This window comes from Simochromis diagramma, unplaced genomic scaffold (assembly GCF_900408965.1).
Source record: "Simochromis diagramma unplaced genomic scaffold, fSimDia1.1 OVJJ01000596.1, whole genome shotgun sequence".
Lineage (NCBI taxonomy): Eukaryota > Metazoa > Chordata > Actinopteri > Cichliformes > Cichlidae > Simochromis > Simochromis diagramma.
Window position 1 is genome coordinate 25,121,097 of NW_024387245.1, and position 22,102 is coordinate 25,143,198.

General features: G+C 41.1%; 2 protein-coding genes across 2 annotated transcripts; one reads left to right on the forward strand and one right to left on the reverse strand.

Annotated features, from left to right (window-relative positions):
* Positions 1–1,686: 1,686 nt before the first annotated feature.
* slc25a46 (solute carrier family 25 member 46) lies at positions 1,687–7,020 on the forward strand. The gene is made up of 8 exons (XM_040000655.1): positions 1,687–2,636; positions 3,259–3,301; positions 3,751–3,808; positions 3,985–4,062; positions 4,654–4,754; positions 4,837–4,893; positions 5,011–5,068; positions 5,925–7,020. The coding sequence occupies exons 1-8, from the start codon at positions 2,372–2,374 to the stop codon at positions 6,519–6,521; spliced, it is 1,257 nt and encodes a 418-aa protein (XP_039856589.1). The 5' UTR covers positions 1,687–2,371; the 3' UTR covers positions 6,522–7,020.
* Positions 7,021–7,739: 719 nt separating this feature from the next.
* On the reverse strand, positions 7,740–13,049 carry LOC120714439 (protein asteroid homolog 1-like). The gene is made up of 4 exons (XM_040000654.1): positions 11,352–13,049; positions 11,041–11,245; positions 9,711–9,873; positions 7,740–9,630 (listed from the first exon to the last, which is right to left on the reverse strand). Exons 1-4 carry the CDS (start codon positions 12,534–12,536, stop codon positions 9,015–9,017), a joined length of 2,169 nt encoding a protein of 722 aa, XP_039856588.1. The 5' UTR covers positions 12,537–13,049; the 3' UTR covers positions 7,740–9,014.
* Between the last annotated feature and the right edge of the window lie 9,053 nt (positions 13,050–22,102).

Here is a 22,102-nt window from a genome sequence, read left to right on the forward strand (position 1 = left end):
TTGGAACATTTTAAATGTCTGATTAATAAAATAGAAGAAAATGAAAAGGTAACAACAAAACGAGAATATATACAAGAAATCAAGAATATTTACAGGATAAGAAAACAACTATGTACAGGTATTTATAGTGCAGACCACAGGATTAATCTGACTGACCTGTACCTGGATTGTTTCTTTGAACTTTAATAGCACAGCAGGCCCGATGTTTGCCTGGACAGGAAGTCTCTGGCAGTTTCTGCTGAAGCTAGATCAGAGAGAGGGATGTTGTACTGCTCCTGAGACCCGTATCTTGTCTTTTCTGGTCGGGTGGTCTGTAGAGAGTGCTTTGGATGCTTCCTTCCATTGTCCATCGGTGGCTGCCACTAAGATGAAACAAAAAAAATGTGGATACTAGTCACTCTTCAACAAACAAAACAGGTTAACAAAGCACTAAAAAAACATAAGAGGAACCTATACTTAAAATTTTTAGCTTGCCTGTTAAAAGTAGTCGTGTTCTGGTGTACCTCCTCCAGGACAGCAGAGAGTTTGCTCTGACAGAGAGAACCCCTGACTGCCTCCAAACCAGTCATCCTCTCAACCACTCCTGCATATTTCTCAGGCTCATTCTGCGGGGCCATGATGTCACCGGCACGGAAGCAGAAGAAGCATATGCTGTTATGACCTCCAGCACTTGCAGGAAGATGGCTCAGAATCTGGTCTTCATAATAGAATGTGCCCTGGAATATTGGCTGTTGACGCGCTGGGCTCCCACAGCTTGTACTTGCCTTTTGTAGGGAGTGATGAGGGGTAATGGACATTGAAGTCATGGGTACACTCCATCTGCCAAGATAAAATGCCCTTGAGGAGGGTAGACTGACTGCCTGCACAGTTGGCTGTGGCGGAGCAGTCTGGACTCGTACACTGACCTGAGGCTGGTCAGGTACGCGTCAATAAAGCCCTGATGGTCACAAGCCGCCTGTAAGATGATGGGCCCTCAGAGGCTTAATGTAGATATGGCAGCAATCGATTGCACCAGCTGCTTTCAGAAAAACTCTGAGGCATACTAGCCCTGCAAACGTATGGGACACTACCTCCATGTCTTTGACGGTCTTGGGGATCTGGAAGACCTGGTGTCCACGACCTCCTCTGTGAGTCTGTGGACTGTAGAAGACTCTAGAATGAGGCATCCCTAACACCTGAGAGCAGCCTGTGGGATGCTCCACTTGCCAACTAGCAAAGAAAAAGTCTCAATTGGGGCACCCCATCCATGCTTCCGATTCTGGTTCAGTGGATTAAGCAGCACTGCCAGAAACTACCAGCTCAGCTGAAATTCAGGCTTGATGTCCTCATGGTTAAAGACACTGTCCAGCACTGGGACACTGCAGTACAGAGGTCTGCTCTGGTTAAGGAAAAGCTAAAGAACAACATAAACAGTTTTACTATTAAGGTACGATAGGGGCTATCTTCAGAGATCAAAGCATTCAGAATTTTACACTTAATTAAACATACTAACGCACAGTGAAAAGACTCCACTGTTGTACGCCTTACCTGTGCAAATCAGGTTTGTTGTGAACTCAAACATTAAAGAGTCTGTTTTCAGTTTTGTGACATCTTTCCACACACACAAGAAGATCAACTGAATATTAGAAAATGCTCTATTTTAAATTTGAAAGATATATTTAGTTTTTCTAGCTATAATAAATGTGTATATTTGATCACCAATGATTCAGTTCCTGTAATTAACCATAAAACTAGCTAAAAACTTACAGATTAATCAAACTATTTTACCTGGATATGATAATCTGTCAGCTTTAGATACAACGGTACAGCTCCTGCAGCTCTCTGAGGATTTTTTTTTAAAGGGAAAATTTCAGGTTCCATTTTGACACCACTGCAGGTATTTCACATTTGCACAAATCTGCTCAACTCTTGTTGTGTGTTTGTGTTCTTTCCTTATACACACTGTGTTTATGTGCTACAAGTGAAATAATTTCCAATTAGTGAAACTAGCCTACTAAATGAACAATGGGCTGTGAGGTCAGTTCCATAAGGTTGTGAAAACCTGCAGTCAGCTGAGACTAAAGAAGTCACTTGAACGAAAGTTTGTGCAGCACAAACCAGCACAAACGTTTGAGCGTGCAGAAAGACATAACCCAGCTAGGGTTCACCACTCTCTGATGGCCTGTAGGAGGCAGCACGAGCAGTCAGCCGGTATACGAAAAAGAAGTGTTTCCGGGTGGCAGGTGGATGTTTTGGTGTGGGTCGGGTTGATTAGGTCGTTACAGGTTCTCCATTAAACCGTGTCTTCTGTCCGTGCACACTTTGATGCGCTCCCCTGAGCTCTGCTAGCCGGATATCAGTGTCGCCCCCCCTCACTCGCTCCGACCCTGACATGGCCTCCAGGCGGCCGGACAGCTTCGACGGGCTCGGGTACCGTGGCCGGGATGACCCGCTGTACGGAGCGGGCTACCCGGTTCGGAGCGCCGGAGCCCCCGCCGAACCGCAGCTCCACCACTGGGTCACCACGCCGCCCGACATCCCCGGCAGCCGCAACCTGCACCCTGGAGAGCGGACACCTCTGTTCGATGACGCCCCGGGAGAGATCGCAGGTTCTGCAAGCGGCTGGGAAGCTCCAAATCCCAGCAGGCCCCCCGCTGGTAGGTTGTTGTGCAGGTTCAGAGTCACCTAGCCTAGCTGGCTAATGACAGGATGGAGCCAGAGCTGGCCAACTACAGAGATAATGGTCTGATAGGCGCCGATGACCTGTCAGCATGCATGCTAACCGGAAGCTAGCGCACAAGCTAATCAAGCTCAGAGTAATTATGTAATAAACGGACTGGGCTAGCGGCTAGTTAACTAGAAGGCTAATTATATTAGCCAGTTGGCTAACAAAATGCACAAATAGTAAATACAGTAATATAGTAAAATTTTGACTCGCCCATCATTTCCCAAAATGGGAAACGCAAAATGCAAAGATGTGTTAAAACATGCAAACACACCTGGAAATACAGTCAGTAACGCAAAACAGAGTCTAACTCCAACGAGTGAACTCTCAAAGGCAGCTTTCTGTAATTTGTGTTTGTTGTGCTATGTTTAGTTTACTACTTATTAACTAACTTTATTGGAGTTAAAAGTTATTAAAACAGTGGAATCATCCTCAGTGATGAATGAACTAGACAGCAGACTGTTTGGTAGCTTATGTGAATAAAGCCGTTATTGATTTTATTTATGGACGTCCTGCACTGTGCGAGTTTATCGTGTTTGCTTTTGTCGTTGCAGAGCAGCTGAATCGATTCGCTGGCTTCGGGGTTGGATTCGTCAGGTGAGGAAATCGTTTCTCATGGTTTCAAGATGAGCAGAGGCTCGGACCGAGTCACTGCATGTGGACCAATATTCAGCTTGAATGAGTTTATTCAGTCTGAACTGTTTGGACTCCATGGTTGGGAACAATCACACATCTTTCTGTTCTCAGTGTTTCCACTGAAGCTGAAGCTTCATTTAGTTTCAGCGACTCACTGCAACAAAAGTCTCCACTGTCGAGTCAAAGATGCTGGTGGTGATTTTGGTTCTAATCACAGGGAAAAATGAGAGCAAAAAAGGGATGAGACTGTGTCAGTGCTCGCCATTAGTGACAACCAAAAAGCGAGATGTTTTACTTTTTGACACTTTCATCCCAAAAACAGGCTGAAGTGTGAGAAGTCAGGGGGTTTCTAACTAAAACGTGTGTGTGTGTGTGTGTGTGTGTGTGTGTGTGTGTGTGCGCGCACTCAGTCTGTTCACAGAGAACGTCCTCTCTCACCCCTGCATCGTGTTCCGCAGACAGTGCCAGGTATGACCTCACCTTCTTATCAATAAATGATCCATAAATAATGATGGCTATGGATTAAAATACTTTTATTAACGCCGTGGGAGAAACTTTTTTATTTCAGTTTTGTGCGTTTTGAGACATTAAATGTTTTATTTTCCTCTTTCTGTTGCTGCACTCTGATTGGCTGTTTACATCAGGTGAACTACCACGCCCGGTGTTATCACCTGACTCCATTCAGCGCTGTCGCTGTAATGTACAGCATCACCAAAGCTCAGGTAACGGGACACACTAAAACCCAAAGATGAATAAAAATACATGTAAAAAGATCATTTTGAATATGTTTGATTGTTTCTTATAAATTATGATAATTATATTTGTATAAAAAGCAGTATAAAAATATTAATCAAATAGGAAAATCTAAATGTATTTGGACATAATGACATTTAGAATATTTCTTTTAATAATACAAAGTTAAATATATTACAATTAAAATGGAAAATGAAAGTATTTTAACATTATTTACAAATAAGTTTAAAAAGTTTAAATATTGCAAAATAGTAAATGCAGATACAATATGGAGGTTTACAACTGATCAGAATAATCTAAATAAATAATAATACAGTATAATGTATTTATTATAAATACAATATGAAAACTCATAGATAAATATTAAAAGAATAAAAATAGAGACTTAATTATTGATGATGGAGGGGGCACTGTGATGTTGCCTCACAGGAAGGAGGACTACTACTGATCTACTCCGGCTTCCTCCCACTAACCTGAGTCGGCCTGTCCACACGCATTTATACTTCAGGATATAAATTGTGTTATTATGTTGTCGGTGATTAATATGTTGTGTTGATCAGGGTGTGAAGGCTCTGTGGAAGGGGATGGGCAGCACATTCATCGTTCATGGTGTTACGCTCGGAGCCGAGGGCATCATCAGCGAGTTCACGCCACTGCCACGGTAACCACCTGCTCCCACTAGCACATGGATACAGTATTGTACAACGTCACTCTGACATCTTTGTGTGTGTGTGTGTGTAAAGGGAGCTTCCTCACAGGTGCAGCTGGAAACAGGTGGCTGGGCATTTGCTGCTTAAAGGGTCAGTTTTTCTTCTTCTTTATCTTCTTACCTGTCAGTTCTTTTTCTTGCTGTTAAACAGAGACTGAGATACAAACTGACCCCGTCTCCCCTCTCTCTCTCTCTCTCTCTCTTGCAGATTAACGGCAGTCGTCGCTCTTCCATTTTACTGTGCCAGCCTCATTGAGACCGTGCAGGTCACTGATTATTGTTTATTGAATAGCGATGCCTCTTTTATGACAGCAGTCAGTTAGCAGCAGCTCATTAGCTTTCCTTTTATCACATGATGAGGTTTACCAACTAGTGGTCTAGATCAGAATCTCTTTCTCTGTTCATGACATCACTCACAGAGCAACCAATGAGAGTGAGGTGTTGTTGCGGCTTTTTGATGTTGGTTTATGCCTTCACTGCCATGAGATCACATAAAGTGGTGCATAATCTCTCCAACACCTTACCAGCGTTGTGTGAGATTGATGATGCCATCAGCCACACGGTTCCTGTTTGAAACAACGAGAGCATGATGACGTCACACAAACAGGAAGCTGAGGAGCAGCTGTTAGATGACCTGCTGTTCAGTCATTTAGAGCAGCGGTCCCCAACCTTTTTTGCGCCACGGACCGGTTTATGCCCGACAATATTTTCATGGACCGGCCTTTAAGGTGTCGCGGATAAATGCAACAAAATAAAACTAGTACCGGTACCGAAAAAGAGAAGATTTATTCATAACACACGTGAAAAGACCCAGGAAAACAGAGTAAACGATAAAAACGACAACAAAATAACGCTGAAAACCGATAAAAACCCTGAAAACTATACATTTCACACCTGAGCCTCAACTCTCGAGGCCCGGTACCAAATGACTCACGGACTGGTACCTGTCCGAGGCCCGGGGGTTGGGAACCGCTGATTTAGAGCAATGATTAGCTGGATGTGTGTGTGTGTGTGTGTGTGTGTGTGTGTGTGTGGTTTTTTTTTTTTTTTTTGTTTTTTTGTTTGTTTGTTTGTTTTAAATTGATCATTTGATCGGACCTGTGTTCCTCTCTCCATCTTCAGAGCGAGATTGTGCGGGATGAGTCGTCCTCTGGCCTGCTGGACTGCGTCCGTGAGGGTGTTGCTCGACTGCTGGGTGTCGGCGCACCTCACAGTCGTCGCCTGCTTCCTCTCAGATGCCTGCTGCTTCCCGCTGCGGTGCATGCCATCCTGCGCTATGCCGTGGCTACCTCCATCCAGCGGGTGGTGCTGTGGCTGCACCAGCGTAGCAAGAAGCAGCGGGCAGAACCATCCAATCCACTGGATGCCTACTTCCCCGAGCTGGCGGCATCTTGGGCGGGTTCTCTGGTAGCTGACGTGGTGTTGTTTCCTCTTGAGACGGTGCTACATCGCCTGGCTCTGCAGGGTACGCGCACCATCATTGATGCCACCGATGGAGTGGTCGCGGTGGGAAATGGCGGGAGCCCGCTGGTAGTGCCCGTAAACACGCAGTATGATGGCTTCTCTGACTGCCTGCACGCCATCAGCCGCAAGGAAGGCGGGGCTGGCTTCTACCGAGGTTTCGGCGTGCTGGTAGCCCAGTATGCTTTGCACGGAGCGCTGCTGGCCGCCGCCAGGACGCTGATGAGGGTGCTGCTGCTGGATGCCAAGGCCAGCTAGGTTGTTACTACAGAGACTGTTGTCATGACAACGGGACATTTCTCATCTTGTAAATGAGACGAAAAAGACCTGCTCATGTGACGACATCAGCACTTGAGTCCTGTTACCTAGCAACCACTAAGAATCACCAGATTGTGTCACCTCCTCCCCAATGATGTCACTTCCTGCTTATGTTTGGACAAACAGTGGTGGCAGTTGTTTTCCTTCACGTAAACTGAGCATCACTTCCTGTGTTTTTGTTCAGCTCTGACAGCTGATTGGTCGCCCACTACTGATATACAAACAAACATGTAAACAGATGTTTTTGTATAAAGTTGTAAAAAAAATTTAAAAAAGTTCAGTGTAGATTTAGACTAAATTATTTCTGATCGATTGGTCTCTAAAGCGATACTTGGATGAGATGAGCCTGGCTTTTCAAAATAAGTGTCTGTTTAAGCTGGTGTAAGGTGTAATGGTGTCTATAAATGTTTAAATGTGAAATAAATCAATGTTAATTTGACATTTTTCTTCTTTTTGAAACTTTTTTAAATGGATTAATTTGGATTATTTTGAAATTCAGCTTTTTAAGTTTCATAGAAGAAATTCAAACTTTTCTGACTTATTTAGAAAGTTTTAAAAATGTGACCGCATCTGTGTCACAGCACTGTGAAGGTAAAAACTCCTGCAGCCTCTTCTCTCCTTATGTCAGGAGCAGAGATCTCCCTCAGCATGATAAGGGTTTCTTGCTCAGAGGTGGAGGACAGACATTTGAGACGTGAGAAAAACCATCACAGAGGATCCTGTACGTGTCACAGATAGCAGGAGTACTTTCTAAAGTCTGCTTCAATGTTTTCAGCTGCAGATAATAACCTGACCGGTGGAGACTGCAGCGTTACTGGTTGTAATAACTGTGTTCTTCCACAAGATGAAGCTGTTTACAGTAAGGTAAAACATTTCCCTGTAGAGCCCTTAGTTCAGTTCGATTATATTTATATAAGTTTCCTAAAAGCGCTTTATATTAAAGTGTAAAGACTTTACACTAATACAGAGAAAACATGTGGATTGACTTTTAATACAGAGACTTTAACTGGGGTGAAAATAAGCATCTGTCTGAGATTCTCTTTATTTCCAAACAGGACTAAGGAGATGAGAGGAAAACATCACCAATGCTTTATTCTTAACCTCCAGCTTTATCTGGATAGTTCACATGGAACAGGAACAAACTCGTTATTGATCTGTGTAACTTTATTCAAAAGTAATTTGCAGAGTGCTGCGACATACAAGCAAAAGCCTGACAATAAATTCAGAAACTGACGGAAAAGTCTCTGAGAAACAGTTTCCGTTTATTCACCAATGAAATACGAATTTCAAGATCATAACGTATAAGATAGTTATTTGTAGAGTTATTTGGTTGTAATAGTTATTTGGCCCAAAACTTGAGATAATATACAGAAAAATAAATCTACATTTTTAAATATGTAAACTATAACACCAAGCTAAATCACTAAATGATCCAGAAAAACACAATAATGATAAAAATTCAGTATATATAATCCAACATATGTAGACAGAAATAATAGTACTCTATCACAAGAAAAATTCTTTCAAAATCAGACATATTTTACAGTATTCATAATTTGCATTATATAATAAAATATACAATTATATTTAAAAGATTTTGTTGCAACTGTTGTGTTGCATTTGAAGAGAAAGATGTTAATGTTTTTGAAGTGATTTGAAAATTATTCCAGATTTGTGGACCACTGCATGGTCACACTGCAGGCACAAATGATAATTAAGCTGTTATAACAAACACATTAAATATCTTCATCCTTTCGTGAACATTAAAGCATTTTCTTTATCTTAAAATAAGCTCCTTGAGCCGACTGTTGTGATTTGGGGCTATATAAATAAAACTGCAGTGAATTAACTTCCTGTGCTAATCATGTGTTGTTAGACAATACCTGCTAAATATGTCCACCTCGGTCTCTTGTTACAGCAAAGAACAAATAATAGACAGACTCTGATAAAATATTGATGTGTTCCTCCGCTTCCTCTCTCAGCTGCTGCTTGTTAAACACGTCGTCCTGCTTTCTTCAGCTTCCGGCTGCTCAAAGACTCCTCTTCATCAGCCCACTTTCATTCAGTTCAGTTATAAAACAAACCAAACCGATAGCCTGCTTCTATATTTCACTGGTTTACTTTTTCTTTTCTACTTAATGTATTTAATTTAGAGGTAGGGTCAAGTTTTATTCATGCATTACTTTCAGTTTTTAAAATGTCATCATGTTTATCCAAAAGACAAAAGCAGGGAGGAGGTGAGGAAGCCGTCGCTCCCAAACCTGCGTCACTGCATTTCTCTGTGTTCTTAACTTTCATTGTCAAAGAGCATTTGTGTTGAATAGAAAACATCTGCTGTTTCTTTAAAATGTGCATTAGACTGAGAACGTCACCAGGTGAGTCAGACTATCTAATATAATAATATAACACTGAAAACACCTCAGCTTTCTGTTTTTAACTCAGAATAAACTTGGCCAGGTTTCTAGAAATGAGATCTGCACCCTCGCGAGTTGGATAGATGTGGTTGCTCTCAATGAGACCAGGTTTTAACCCAAACATTTTCCAGTTATTTATGAAGCCCACATAATTTTCTGGACACCAGTTAGACAGCCAGCAGTTAAAGGACGACAGGCTTCTAATGATGTGAGGACTGGTTCGACTGGGGAGGGGACCAGAGAAACCTACAGAATGCGACATCGTTTTTGCAAAGTTACACACCGACTCAATTTTAGGTTTTATGACCTCCAGTTGATGATTCTGGATGTCGTTATTGCTGACATGAATTACAATTTTATCAAATCTATGTTCATCCTGAGCCAGGAGTTTCAGTTTAGCCTCAATGTCGCCTGCTGTGGCCCCTGATCTGTATGTGAGTGTAGTTGCTGGAATCTCTGGGTCCACATCTTTAAGAACAGAGTCGCCGATAACCAGAGTTTTTTTCCGTGCGAGTAGATGAAAAATGGTCTTTAAATCCTGATATAATTTCTTCTTTTTTCCTCTCAGTGTTTTCAGTAGTTTTTCAAACGTCTCTTCATCTGCCAGCCGATGAAGGAGAGGTCCACAGTAAAGCCTGACAAAGCAGAAAATCTCAGTTAAAGTTGATGAAGTGTGTTACACATCTGTGGAGCACATCATTGGTCTGGTGTTTACCGGGCACACTGAGATTCTGGTAGAGGGGAACACAGCAGCTGGTTCAGGTGGAGGCTCTGCCTCATGCAGCACAGCCATTGGCTGAAAGCATGAGCCACACGGGGCTGCCAGTTACTCACACCTTCATCCTTTAAAGCTTTCATCTTCCTCTCAAACTTGTCCTCTAAAGACAAGATAAGACAAAGTTTCAGTGACACAGAACCAGAGACCAGCAGCAGTTTGTCTTCTTGTTCAGGCTGATGTGGAAGCATCAGGAACTCTGACTACAGTCCATCTGCTGACTGCTTTCAAAGAGACTATAACCTGCTGTAACATGCAGGGAAATATCCTCTGTATAAATAGTCTATGTGGACCCACTTCCTTAACCATAAAGAATGTAATTATGTAGATAACTGTAAAATTTAAATGTTCAGACTTAATTGTCTTTGTGAAACTGTAACAAAATGCCAATTTATAAGAAATACAGCTAATAAACTATGTTTCACAGAGTTACAGCAGAATAATGAACGCTGATTTCCTTTTTTTTCCTTTCAATCAGCAGTGGGACATATTGGCTTGAAAACAGTGTGATGCTTGCAGACCTGTGACCTTCATTCAGCTGTCTCTAAAACCATCTCTCCAGTCTGAGAGACAAACTAAGCCTAATCTAACTCTGCTCAGGTTATGATGTGATGTAGATGTCTACTTTATTAGCAAAATCTATGAAATATAATGTATAAATATAATGTATAAATATAATGTATAAATATAATGTATATAATGTATTTTTCCTCCTCATTCAATGATATTATTACTTACATAGTAATAGTAGTGGTAGAATAGTTACTTGCATATTTCCACAACCCTCTATCCATAATCACATACTGTGTATGCAACCATTGCATATAGCGTATTATCTTACTTATTTTGTATTTGTTTATATTTTATTTGTATTTTTTTCAATTTTTCTTCTGCTATCCGTACCTGAGCTGAGGTAATGCACAAATTTCCCCACCACGGGATCAATAAAGTCTTATCTCTCTTATATCATCGAGGTCATATTGGGACCACTTAAACTGAAACATGCACCTCACCTTATTTCACACTTTTATATTATTTTTGATGCTTTTTGGGCTGAATCACATTTAGATGTTCCTAATAATTAGTCCACTTCAATGACAGACACAAAGAGAACAAAATAAACAACAACACTAATTAGGAGTGAAAACAATAGCAGGCGTATCATAAGTGTTACTAATAAAGTAATGAGTGAAAATACTGATTTACACATATTTCCATGTATTTGCTAGTAAAATATCAGTCATGTTGCTCAGTGAGCTCAGAGACTTACCTGGACCATCACGATCACACACAAACCCCAGCAGGAGGGCGTGGAGGCAGTGGACAGTTTCAGGTTTTTGGCCAAGCTTTAAGTTGTTAAACCAGAAAACAGTCACACAGACTGGCAGCTTCAGCTGGTCGGGGATGTTTTCTAAGTCTAAAGTCTGAACCTGCAGAGCTTCTTCAAACACCCTGCGACGCAAACCCTCAGGAGCCTGCACAGAGAGGTACCACACAGACAAGATGCTCACATGTACCACAGAAACACATCTATGACCTGTCAGAGTAATTAAACACATATTTCATGATTAACCTCAGTACCTTATGCAGATGCTCTAGTTGCAGTTGTTTCCCTATGGATGGGACACGTTTGTCTTTGATCTCTTCTCTGTCCCTGTCATATTCAGTGCACATCTGACCTCCAATTAACAGTCCATAGAAGTACTGTCTGATGGGGTAAGCAGCTGTGTAACTGCTGCGCTGTGAAAAGTCCTCCACAAGAGCAGGCAGCATCATAGTCTTCTGATCCACGACACTTATGACGAAAGTGGTGAGTTCTCCACGCTCAACTTTTTTACGCACCCATGATGGCAACTCAGAACTTGGTTTTTCTAGTTGAACATATTTTTGAATGGAGAGTTTGAAAGTTTGGTTTTCTTCTTTACCAACATGACTTAAAGCTTGACTCAGAGCACGTTCTCTCTTCTGCGAGTCATTCAAACCATCCAGATTCACTTTACTTAGAAACCTGAGTATACCATCCAGTCTTTTAATGCTGTACTCACCAGATGAAGATGATTGTCTTGCAAACCTACCTCTATCTTCTAATATTGAATAATCATTTCCTGCTATTGAAGCAAAGACTGGCATGAGAGCAGGGTCCAATTTAAAATGCTCACAAAACTTTGAAAGTGTGTAGAGCTTAGCAGGAATTTTGCCATCCTTCTTTCTTTTCCACTCAAAGTGTTCAAGATGAAGGAAACCTTTGTTCACATCATAGATGCAGAAATCTGCGTCATGGGACAGCACAGCACATTGTTTCTGATTTGCAGCAGAAACAACTTCAGGGTCAGCCTCTCCTAAACACTGTTTAAACTCTATGCCTTTCTCCTTCAAGATTTCTATGAAGACATCTTTGACCAGAGGTGGTAAGACGTTACATCCTTTTGGCACAGCGTCAGGCTCACTCTCTGCTATTGTCTTTGCATTTTCTAGTCTACGCTTTAGACGCGAATGAAGACTTTTCTGCTTCTCTGATCCTGAAGCTCCATCCAAGATGACGTATGGAGTGACTTCGCAGTCCTGCAAAGCTTCAAAGAACTTACAGACATCGTCTTTAAATCCAGGATAATCTCCTCCACAATGCTGGTCCAGCTTTGGATAAGAATTATAATACAAAGAGTAGTACAGAGCTGCACCATCAATGATGAGACCTGTTTTTTCTACTTTAACCTCTTCACAGAGACACAAATCATCTATCATTCTCTGTAACTTTGAAATCCCCATGATTCATTGAAGAGTATGAAGGCGAGCCGTGGTTATTGTGGTTTTGCCTCTGTGTCTGTAGATTTTTATGTACCTATGGAAACAACATATAGGTACACACCCACACCGACAGAAACTGTCACACCTGCTCTGACGCATCTAACATACCTCTGTTACTCTGTTGGTTTCATTTCTATTTTATTGTGTGGTTTTCTATTTAATTTTAATCTGTGGAGCAAAACCAAATGTGTTTCTCTTAATAACTCTGTTGGAACAGAAACGATACTTGGTCTTTTTCCACACATGTCCAAACAAATATGGTAGTTTGGGCTGGATCAGGTGACCCTGAATCCTCTCTTAGTTATGCTCTAATACGGTCTTTAAGTGATGACGTATGAACCCTGCTTCCGGGCCCAAACTCTCCTGTGTTCAATATGGCGCAATGCTTCGTTCCTCGTTGTGTGTTAACCTGCTCCAAGCATTTCCACAAAGGTCAGCCTTCTGTTGTAGTTAATGCGTCATTTTTCACAACATAATTGGTGATATAGGTTACAAGCAAGTCTGGCGCTGAACAGAAATTGTCGCGCTATGCTCCTTTATTTATTGTGCATAAATAGTGAATTGTCCTGACACAATATTGTGTTTCGCTTCTGTTATTATGGTACATTGACAAAAACATATACTTTTATTCACAGGGTAAAACAGTTGTTTTGTATCACTAATTGCCCAGTGCGATTACAGCATACAGTATTATTGTCACTGCTACATTTCTGTAATGCAACCAGAAATTATTTCCACTACTAATTAATTACCGTTGAGCTCAAAGGTCCTATTAATAAACGGTTAACGAATGTGTATTTATGAAGATAATTTGTGAGACTGGTAAACTTACCTTTGTTCGTACGATGGTCTTTCGTTCTACACGGTGCATTTCAAGGTCCTGTACCCGTCCGTCGGTAAACTGTACCTGGGCTTGTTGCAGTGACCTGAAGTTACTAAACTTCATGAGTGTATGCACTCACTCCAAGAACCGTATAATTATAAATATGAGCGTGGTGAAAGTTGGGCAGCATGCTAACGTCTTTTGTCCACTCTGTGTGCTCGTAAGGGTCTAACCCTTTCACTCCTTTGATTTTTTTCCTCGTATCTTTTCTTTGACTTTTCATCAAGTCTGTCTTTGTACGGACCGGCATTGTTCTCCTTCGTTTTGTACATAACTTTTTTGGGGGACAAAGAAAAAGCAAGAAGGTATTGGAATCAGAGAATGAACGTTTTGCGGTGCTGCAAATGCTTGCGTTTGATGCGGTACTTGAATTGTTTTGCCACGAGTTCCCTGCATGCAATGGGCGAAAGTCACGTGGTCTGTCAATCTCTATTGGATTCTTCAGATCAGCCATATTGTGGAGAACAGCTTTTAAAATTGAAAACCATTTGGAAATAAAGCCACTTTTATCTCTTTATCTCTCTTTTTATAAGTAAGATAATACGCTATATGCAATGGTTGCATACACAGTATGTGATTATGCATAGAGGGTTGTGGAAATATAACTATTCTACCACTCTCTTTTTTTCTTTTTCTGCCTGTCCTGTCCGGCACTGTAGCAATCGCAATTATTGTCTTAAGGCCAAGAATGCCCAACAGATTTATTTTCCCAAGTGGATCATTGCGACTTTGCCATACTGATCCACCTGATTGATCTTTATTACTTCTTTATTTAATTACTCATTTACTTTTAAGTTGTTACAATGGGAACAGACATGACCGGGGGATAGGAAAGGGAAAGACATAGATGAGAAGTTCAAGAAAACCACAGCAACAACCTAAATAAGCATAAGTAACAGTACTGAGCAGCACACAAGATCAACAACGCACAATATGTTTAGAGGCACCCGTGTGCACACCTGTTTGCACACCTCTGTGCGTGAACATGCTAGTATTTAGAAGGGCCCAAGGAGGACCACCCCAGGGGCAATCGCACCACCTACCTAGAAAAAAGCTAAGGAGAGCCCAACACGGGGGTTAAAGTGAGATTCGCCTAGTGGGGGAACACTAAGATCTGTTGTCATAGAAGCATGGAAAGAAATCATCTGGACGTAAGCCACCCCCTCTGTTCACAGGGGGTCACACAGGGAACATAGATGGCTGCTTTTGCTCTTCTTTTAAACCATCTGTCTTCTCTGTCCAAAATGTGAACACTGGCATCCTCGAAGGAGTGACCGTTATCCTTTAGGATCAATACAGGGTCCATGACCCTCCTGGTCACTCCCATAGGGCTTAAATCTTTGGCAACAGTGGGAAGGAAAAACTCCCTTTTAACAGGAAGAAACCTCCAGGAGAACCAGACTCAGGAAGGAGTGGCCATTTTTGGCAACCGGTAGGGATGAAAAAAAGGAAGAAAGGATAAAAGACATGCTGAGGAAGAGAGCCGGAGATTAATAACAAGTATGATTCCGTGCAGAGAGGTCTGTTAACACATGTTGAGTGAGGAAGGTGACTGAAGAAGAAATATTCAATGCATCATGGGAATTCCCCAAGAGCCCACACTTATTGCAGTCTACACCTTTATATATAGTATAAAGACATGTATTGTCTTTATACAAGACTGTATACAGTTGGTATAATAAAATTTGTATAGTTAGCTTGTTTTGCAATATGATTCAAAATATAAAAAAACAAAACAAAAACAAACAAATAAACAGTTAGGTCAGGAATCCAGGTGACTCTGTACTCCATAGAACAGCTTCAACCTGAAAGATCTGAAAACCTCATGTCTATACATGACAGACCAGCTGGAACACCTGGTTTAAAATAAATACAGTTTAAAATCAGCTAGAAGCTCCACATTTTTATTGCTTTCTTTCATACATTTAAAGTCTGTTTTCAGCGTGAGAGTCTTTGCTGAAGGAGTTTTTAACGTATGTCAAACTGTAACTTAGTAGAACCACCAGATGAAGCCCAGCTGTGAAGTTACTGTGCATCGCATTGTCACTTTAATGCGGGTACATTCACATCATTTTTGTGATGTTTGGTCCTAAAGTATATTTTACACTGTTTAATTACAGCTAACAGAACACTGATCAGTTTGTAGGACATTCATCATTTGGGATGTTCAGTCAATAAATTTGATCTGGTGACGAACCAAATTGATTTCCACATCTGCTTTATTGATCTCTGTCACCGGTTCCTGAAGAAGTCAAATGAAACACCACCTTTTATGTGAGTGTGCTCAGAGCTTGGTTTGTAATATTTCCATGAAGGTCAGTTTGTGGTTCAGGTGTTTTTTTTCACTCAGCTTCGTTTGTGTCTGTGTTTTGTTTTTGTCTCCTGTGGAGCAGACAGCTGCTTTCACTGACTTCAAACCTGGTTGGAAGGAACACTGGAGAAAATAATAAAAAAAAAACAACCAATTTTTTTCCACTGTATTTAGCTCTTTTTAATGCTGAACTTAAACATATGCTGCTGACCTGAGGGGTAAACTATAAAGTGAGTTCAACAAAGTCAGGCTTTCTTTGCTTGAGGATAAAGACTTGAGACTTGCAAAACAATGACTTGGTCCCACCTCTGAGAGGCTCTTTGTGAATAGTTTGGGAGAAGCTGTGGATGGAGTGTTTTTGTATTTGGAATGTTGCATCAGGGGGCTCGAGATTACGCTGCTGTGGATGCTTTTCTGCTCTGTCAGAAAGAGTTTGTTTACTGTGTGTGTGTGTGTGTGTGTGTGTGTGTGTGTGTGTGTGTGTGTGTGTGTGTGTGTGTGTGTACCTACCTGTCCCACAGTATCTTACCAATGAAGGATAGACTAAGAAAAGGAAAGTGATTTAAAAAAAACAATCAAATCATTATATGATATCATTATATCATATAGTTATAGTTACACCAGCACCTCCATCATGATTATATATGATAGATCAGTGAGGGTAGGCACTGTTTCAGCCCTAGCCCCCGGCAGGGACAGGGTGCTCTTTTGACTCCAGAACACCAAGGACAGCATAGTTAGTCATGCAGGTGAGTAATATCTTCCTTAGCTTTGTGTACCCCTGAAGATCGTCATGAAGAGGACAGCTCCTGCGTCATTGTTGCCATATTGTGCATTGGTATCTCTGGCATCTCTATCTCTCTATGCTAATCTATACACGTACTAAAATAACATAAAGGCACACACTGACAGGAACCTGCCACACCTACTCAACTGATGTGTTTGTTCCCCTTTTAAGAAACAAGAATAAAAGATGTGGTTTCATTACAGAGGCATCGCACCCATCGGGCTTCCTGGGACTTCCTAAAGCAGGAAACAAAGAAAGCATTGAAGCTTGTAACAGGGCGGCCCTCAGTGGCTAGATTTCAGTGTGAGGCAGGCCAAGACAATCATAGTGGAACAACAAGTATTTTTTTTTATGCAGCTCTTCTCACAAACAATTCACTCGTCAAGCTTCTTCACAGCACAACAATCATTGCCTAATGACATCTGACAGCCTTAAATACAACACTGATGGCTCCGTTTTGAGGGTAAAATGATAGGTGTAGAGCAAACACTGTGCACAAACCTGCAGTTGAAACAGAAGTTTAAGATTAATCTTGACAGACAGAGCTCATTAAGCAGGCAGGTGTGAGCCTGGTTGTGCCTGTCTGCTGCTGGTTGAATAAACAGAGAAGTCAATCTGAAACAAATGCTTCCCAATAGAAAATTACAACTCGTACTGACAAAATTCTTTCACCGTGAGCGCCAGCAATGTCCGGTCTACAGAATTCTCAGTTTTCGTGTCAGTTGAGTTTATTATATGGACGTGGTGACAGTGTAAGTACAGCCTGTACTTCTGATTTTCAGAGGAGTTTTGAGAGCCATTTTAACATTGGATTCTGTGACAGACCGAACAGCGAAGGAAACCTAGGCACAGGTTAAAGTCCAAAAAAATGATTTTTTATTTATCCTAAAAACATAATTAGTTAAATCATGCAAAAAGAATCAAAATCTTGGGCCCATAAAAGAGGTCAAAATAACAGAACTGTACTCAAAGTTGACAACAATACTGACCTCACTTGATGAGATAAAGGGGAAACTTATATAGTGGTTGATCAGCCCACAAAAACACAAAAAAGGGGTAAAACACACAAAACTTAAACTAACATAGTGAACTCCAATTGCCCCCCATGGTCTCGATTTATGGAATGAGCCAATTTGCAGTCTTCCATCAAAGCTCGCTCCGCCCCTTTTTCCACCTCTTGGCTCTTCAATCAAGGGACTAGAGCAGCTGCAACTAAGGTAACTCAGAAACCAAAGAGTAAATCATACATAACAGTGTAAACTAAAATGTGCGCACTAATTTTAGAATGCAGTGTTATGTGGGTATGTGAATTAATTAATTTATTGTCCTGTAAATTAATTCCTATATTTAAAGAAAGACAAATATGAATGCAAGTTTATGTATAAGCCTCTACACTAATATGGTGGATATTACCACTGTGTGGCTGCTAGTGCAGACATCACAGCCTCTATGGCAGGGTGACCATATTTTGATTTCCAAAAAAGAGGACACTTGGCTCAGTAAAAAACTTGCTTAAAGAAACATATTTAACATATTAAAATAATGCCTTCTCTGTGCGGTTAATGAATTGTGAAATAAAATATGCCATACTGTCGTGGTCCTGAGCCTGTTGACTCAGTGTTTTGTTTCTTTATGCTTTTGTTATTCTGATTAGGTATTCCATTATTATTCGCCATTTTGTTAGGTTTCTGTTCTGTGCCTGTCCTGGTCCCTCCTTCCATGTTCCCCCTGTCTGTCCATGATGTCATTATGCCTGCTTGTGAGTCTGTGTGTCTTTGTCTGTCGTGTGCTTCCTGTTTTATTTTGTAGGTCTGTGTCCTATGTCAGTGCGTTCAGCTTTGTGCTCTCCCTGTCTCATCAGTGTAATCAGCATCAGCCGTGTCTCCCAGCTGTTTCCTCTTTGCTCCGTTCATCTCTTGTATTTAGTGTCTGTGTCTTCTCCTACTCGGTGTCGCGTCGTTAACGTCTTCTACCCTCAAGTTAACTGTGTGTTCCGTCTGCTAGCCTGCCTGTCTGCTTAGTTTATTTCTGTATTCTTAGTTTAGTTAAGTTTATGTTCCTTTTCTGCCCAGCAATAAACCTGCGTGTTTTGAGTTTACATCTGCCTCCGAGTCCTGCATTTTGGGTCCTTCCTCCCTGCCTGCCTGCACACAGCCATGACACATATACGCTTTTACAAGTCAACAAGTGCAAAAAAATATCTTAAAAGCCTGTGGAATTAAATAATGGTACAGAATTAATGCCTCATCTGCATACCCATATGGAAAAGATATATATAAATCTTATAAAGTTTGTATCTGTCTTGTGTGAAACTTGTATGAAAAGCATACAAGTGTGAAAACAGATATAAGATCCCTTGAAAAATTATATAAATGAAACTTGTATGTTTTGGATACTTCCTAAAACAATATATGAAAGTAATGAGAAAGTGGCCACTTTCATGAGTAAATCATATAAGCCTTATATGATTCACTATATGAAGCAAGCCAAATCTTATGCAAGTCTTTTATAAGTTTTTTCTATTTCTTTTCCATATGGGTAAGAAAAATTACCAGCACTGGGTCGTTACGAGGGAAATTTCTTTTGCAGTTTGTCTGAAAATGGACTTGCGCTTCGGGATCTTTTAAACATCATTAGGTGCGTTGCTGCGCGCTGTCTGTCCCATCTGTGAGTGCAGAACAAGCGCTCACAAAGCAGCAGTTTGGGGATGACGTCACACACGTGGGTCCTCTGTCGGAATATAGGAAAACCTGGACACTTTTATCAATCACGAAAATCCCCCAGATGCCCTGGACAGAACGTGAAAAGAGGACATGTCCAGGGAAAAGAGTTGGTCACCATATATGGAGGAGATGCAGGCAGGTGGCTGTGGATTGGTGACATTCAGAGGTGGAAAGAGTACTAAAATATTTTAGTCAAGTAAAAGTACTATTACTTAGCTGAAATTTTACTCAAGTAAAAGTAAAAAGTAGCTCATTTAAAATGTAAAAGTTACAAAGTTACTTTTTTGTCAGCAGGAGGACAGCCTCTTCTGAGTAGTGCAAAAAAGACAATGGGATAAATCTCAAAGTAGTTGTTTTTTTAATTTAAAGAAAAACTTTACAAATTAAAGTGCAGTAGCAGTTAAACTGCAAGTCTATACATCAAAATGAGGCTGAGGATGTTTTACCAGTCGGTGGTTGCTGGAGTACTTTTCTATGCTGTGGTGTGCTGGGGGAGCAGCACAGCAAAGAAGGACTCATCCAGGCTGGAGAAACTGATCAGGAAGGCTAGCTCTGTGGTCGGCATGAAGCTGGACACTCTGGTGTCAGTGGCAGAGAAAAGGACACTAAAAAAACTGCTGGACATTATGAACAATGCTGGGCATCCTCTGCACACGACCATAAACAACCAGAGGAGTCTGTTCAGTGACAGGTTGCTTCTCCCAAAGACAAGAACTAACAGACTTAAAAACTCCTTTGTCCCACACGCCATCAGACTGTTTAACTCCTCTCTGGAGGGGAGAGGGAGGGGAAACAGGAGGACAAAGGAGGGGGAACAACTAAGCTGTAGTGCCTCTTCACCTCACTGTGCAATACCTTGTGCAATACTTTTTGTTAATAGTCAACGGTGCAAAAGACCTCAATACTTGAAATGTGCAATTCACTTGTATTTTTATTTTTATTCCTATTTATTCTATTTATCCCCTTCGTATATTTTATTTATATATGTCTCTGTATTTATATATGTGTGTGTGTGTGTGTGTGTGTATATATATAATATTCTGCTCACGTTCTGTAACTTCTGTCGGTGCTGTGCTTTTGGAAACCGAATTTCCCAGAGGAACCCACCCGAGGGATTAATAAAGTTTTATCTCATCTTATCTTAAAATGGATAATGGTCACCAAACCAACCAACCAAACTGTCAAAACCATATAATTCTTTTACATGTGAAGGTGTTCTAAACTGTCAAATAAGAGAACAAGTACTGAATTGAGGTGTACGGCAGCTGCTATAAAAATGTGTTTTAATTTTTTCAACTTGGCCCTGCTCTGTTAATTTTGAGGAGCAATTCAATTCAATTCAATAAAACTTTATTGATCCTGAAGGTTGACCCCGAAGGAAATTGGGTTAAGGCTGCCGACCTTTGCCAGCGCCATCTTACCCTTCTGACCATACATACATTACACAAACATCACATGGGGAAGACAGGTGAGAGAGGTATAACAATGGAAAATGCACAACATGAGGAAAGATAAGGAGAAAAAAAATAACTCCCCCCAGACTGAGCTCCAACAGGGAGATCAGTTTGAGAACAGAAAAAAAGACACCTCTGCACATGTTATTCTTTTGCCTGCAGTGTGAACATATGTGGGTTAAGTAAGAAAGTAGCCGCTTCTGTCTTCTGTCTAATTTAACTATTTTTTTTTTAAAATAAATTATTATTATTAACAAACAGGAAAAATGTAAGTAAACACATTTTCTTTTGGCAATTTACCAATCCAGTAAAAAAATTTAAGTTGCGTGGACAACAACGTGCCCAATAACAGCTTATGTCTTAACTTAATGTGATTAACTTGAGAGGCCCATGGTGACTCTGGACGAGCTGCAGAGATCTACAGCTCAGGTGGGGGAATCTTTCCATAGGATAACTATTAGTCGTGCACTGCACAAAGTTGGCCTTTATGGAAGAGTGGCAAGAAGAAAGCCATTGTTAAGATAAGATAAGATAAGATAAGATAACCTTTATTAGTCCCACACGTGGGAAATTTGTTTTGTCACAGCAGGAGTGGACAGTGCAAAAGTTATGAGGCAAAAATTAGAATACAATAAGAATAAATACAGTACACAACTGTACAGAATAGAATAAAATAAAATACTATATACAGTAGAATAAAATAAAATAAATATACAATAAGATAAAAATAGAATACAAATACAAATACTATATACAACTGAGTAAAAAATACAACGATGACAGAAAGGATTATTGCACTTAGTATTATTGCATATGTATGGATGTGTGTGCTTGATCAATTAAAGTCTTTATTATGGAGTCTGACAGCAGTGGGGAGGAAAGACCTGCGAAATCTCTCCGTCCCACACCGTGGGTGCCGCAGTCTCCCACTGAAGGAGCTGCTCAGTGCTGTCACAGTCTGCTGCATGGGGTGGGAGATGTTGTCCATCAGGGATGACAGCTTAGCCGCCGTTCTCCTGTCACTCACCACCTCCACTGGGTCCAGAGGGCATCCTAGAACAGAGCTGGCCCTTCGGATCACCCTGTTCAGTCTCTTCCTGTCCCCAGCAGAGATGCTGCCGCCCCAGCAGACCACACCATAAAAGATAGCAGAAGCCACAACAGAGTCATAGAAGGTCTTCAGGAGTGGGCCCTCCACTCCAAACGACCTGAGTCTCCGCAGCAGGTACAGCCTGCTCTGCCCTTTCCTGTAGAGGGCGTCTGAGTTATGAGTCCAGTCCAGTCTATTGTTCAGATGAACACCAAGGTACCTGTAGCTGTCCACAGCCTCAATGTCCATACCTTGGATGTTCAGTGGTTGCAGTGGAGA

Bases quoted from the DNA above. Each gene is read 5' to 3' on its own strand.
- slc25a46 (XM_040000655.1), top strand. From the start codon at position 2,372: ATGGCCTCCAGGCGGCCGGACAGCTTCGACGGGCTCGGGTACCGTGGC. The intron at 3,809-3,984 runs GTATGACCTCAC...TGTTTACATCAG, and splicing joins TGTTCCGCAGACAGTGCCAG to GTGAACTACCACGCCCGGTG. The intron at 4,063-4,653 runs GTAACGGGACAC...TGTGTTGATCAG, and splicing joins ACAGCATCACCAAAGCTCAG to GGTGTGAAGGCTCTGTGGAA.
- LOC120714439 (XM_040000654.1), bottom strand. From the start codon at position 12,536: ATGGGGATTTCAAAGTTACAGAGAATGATAGATGATTTGTGTCTCTGT. The intron at 11,246-11,351 runs GTACTGAGGTTA...CTCTCTGTGCAG, and splicing joins AACTAGAGCATCTGCATAAG to GCTCCTGAGGGTTTGCGTCG. The intron at 9,874-11,040 runs GTAAGTCTCTGA...TCTTGTCTTTAG, and splicing joins GTGTGATCGTGATGGTCCAG to AGGACAAGTTTGAGAGGAAG.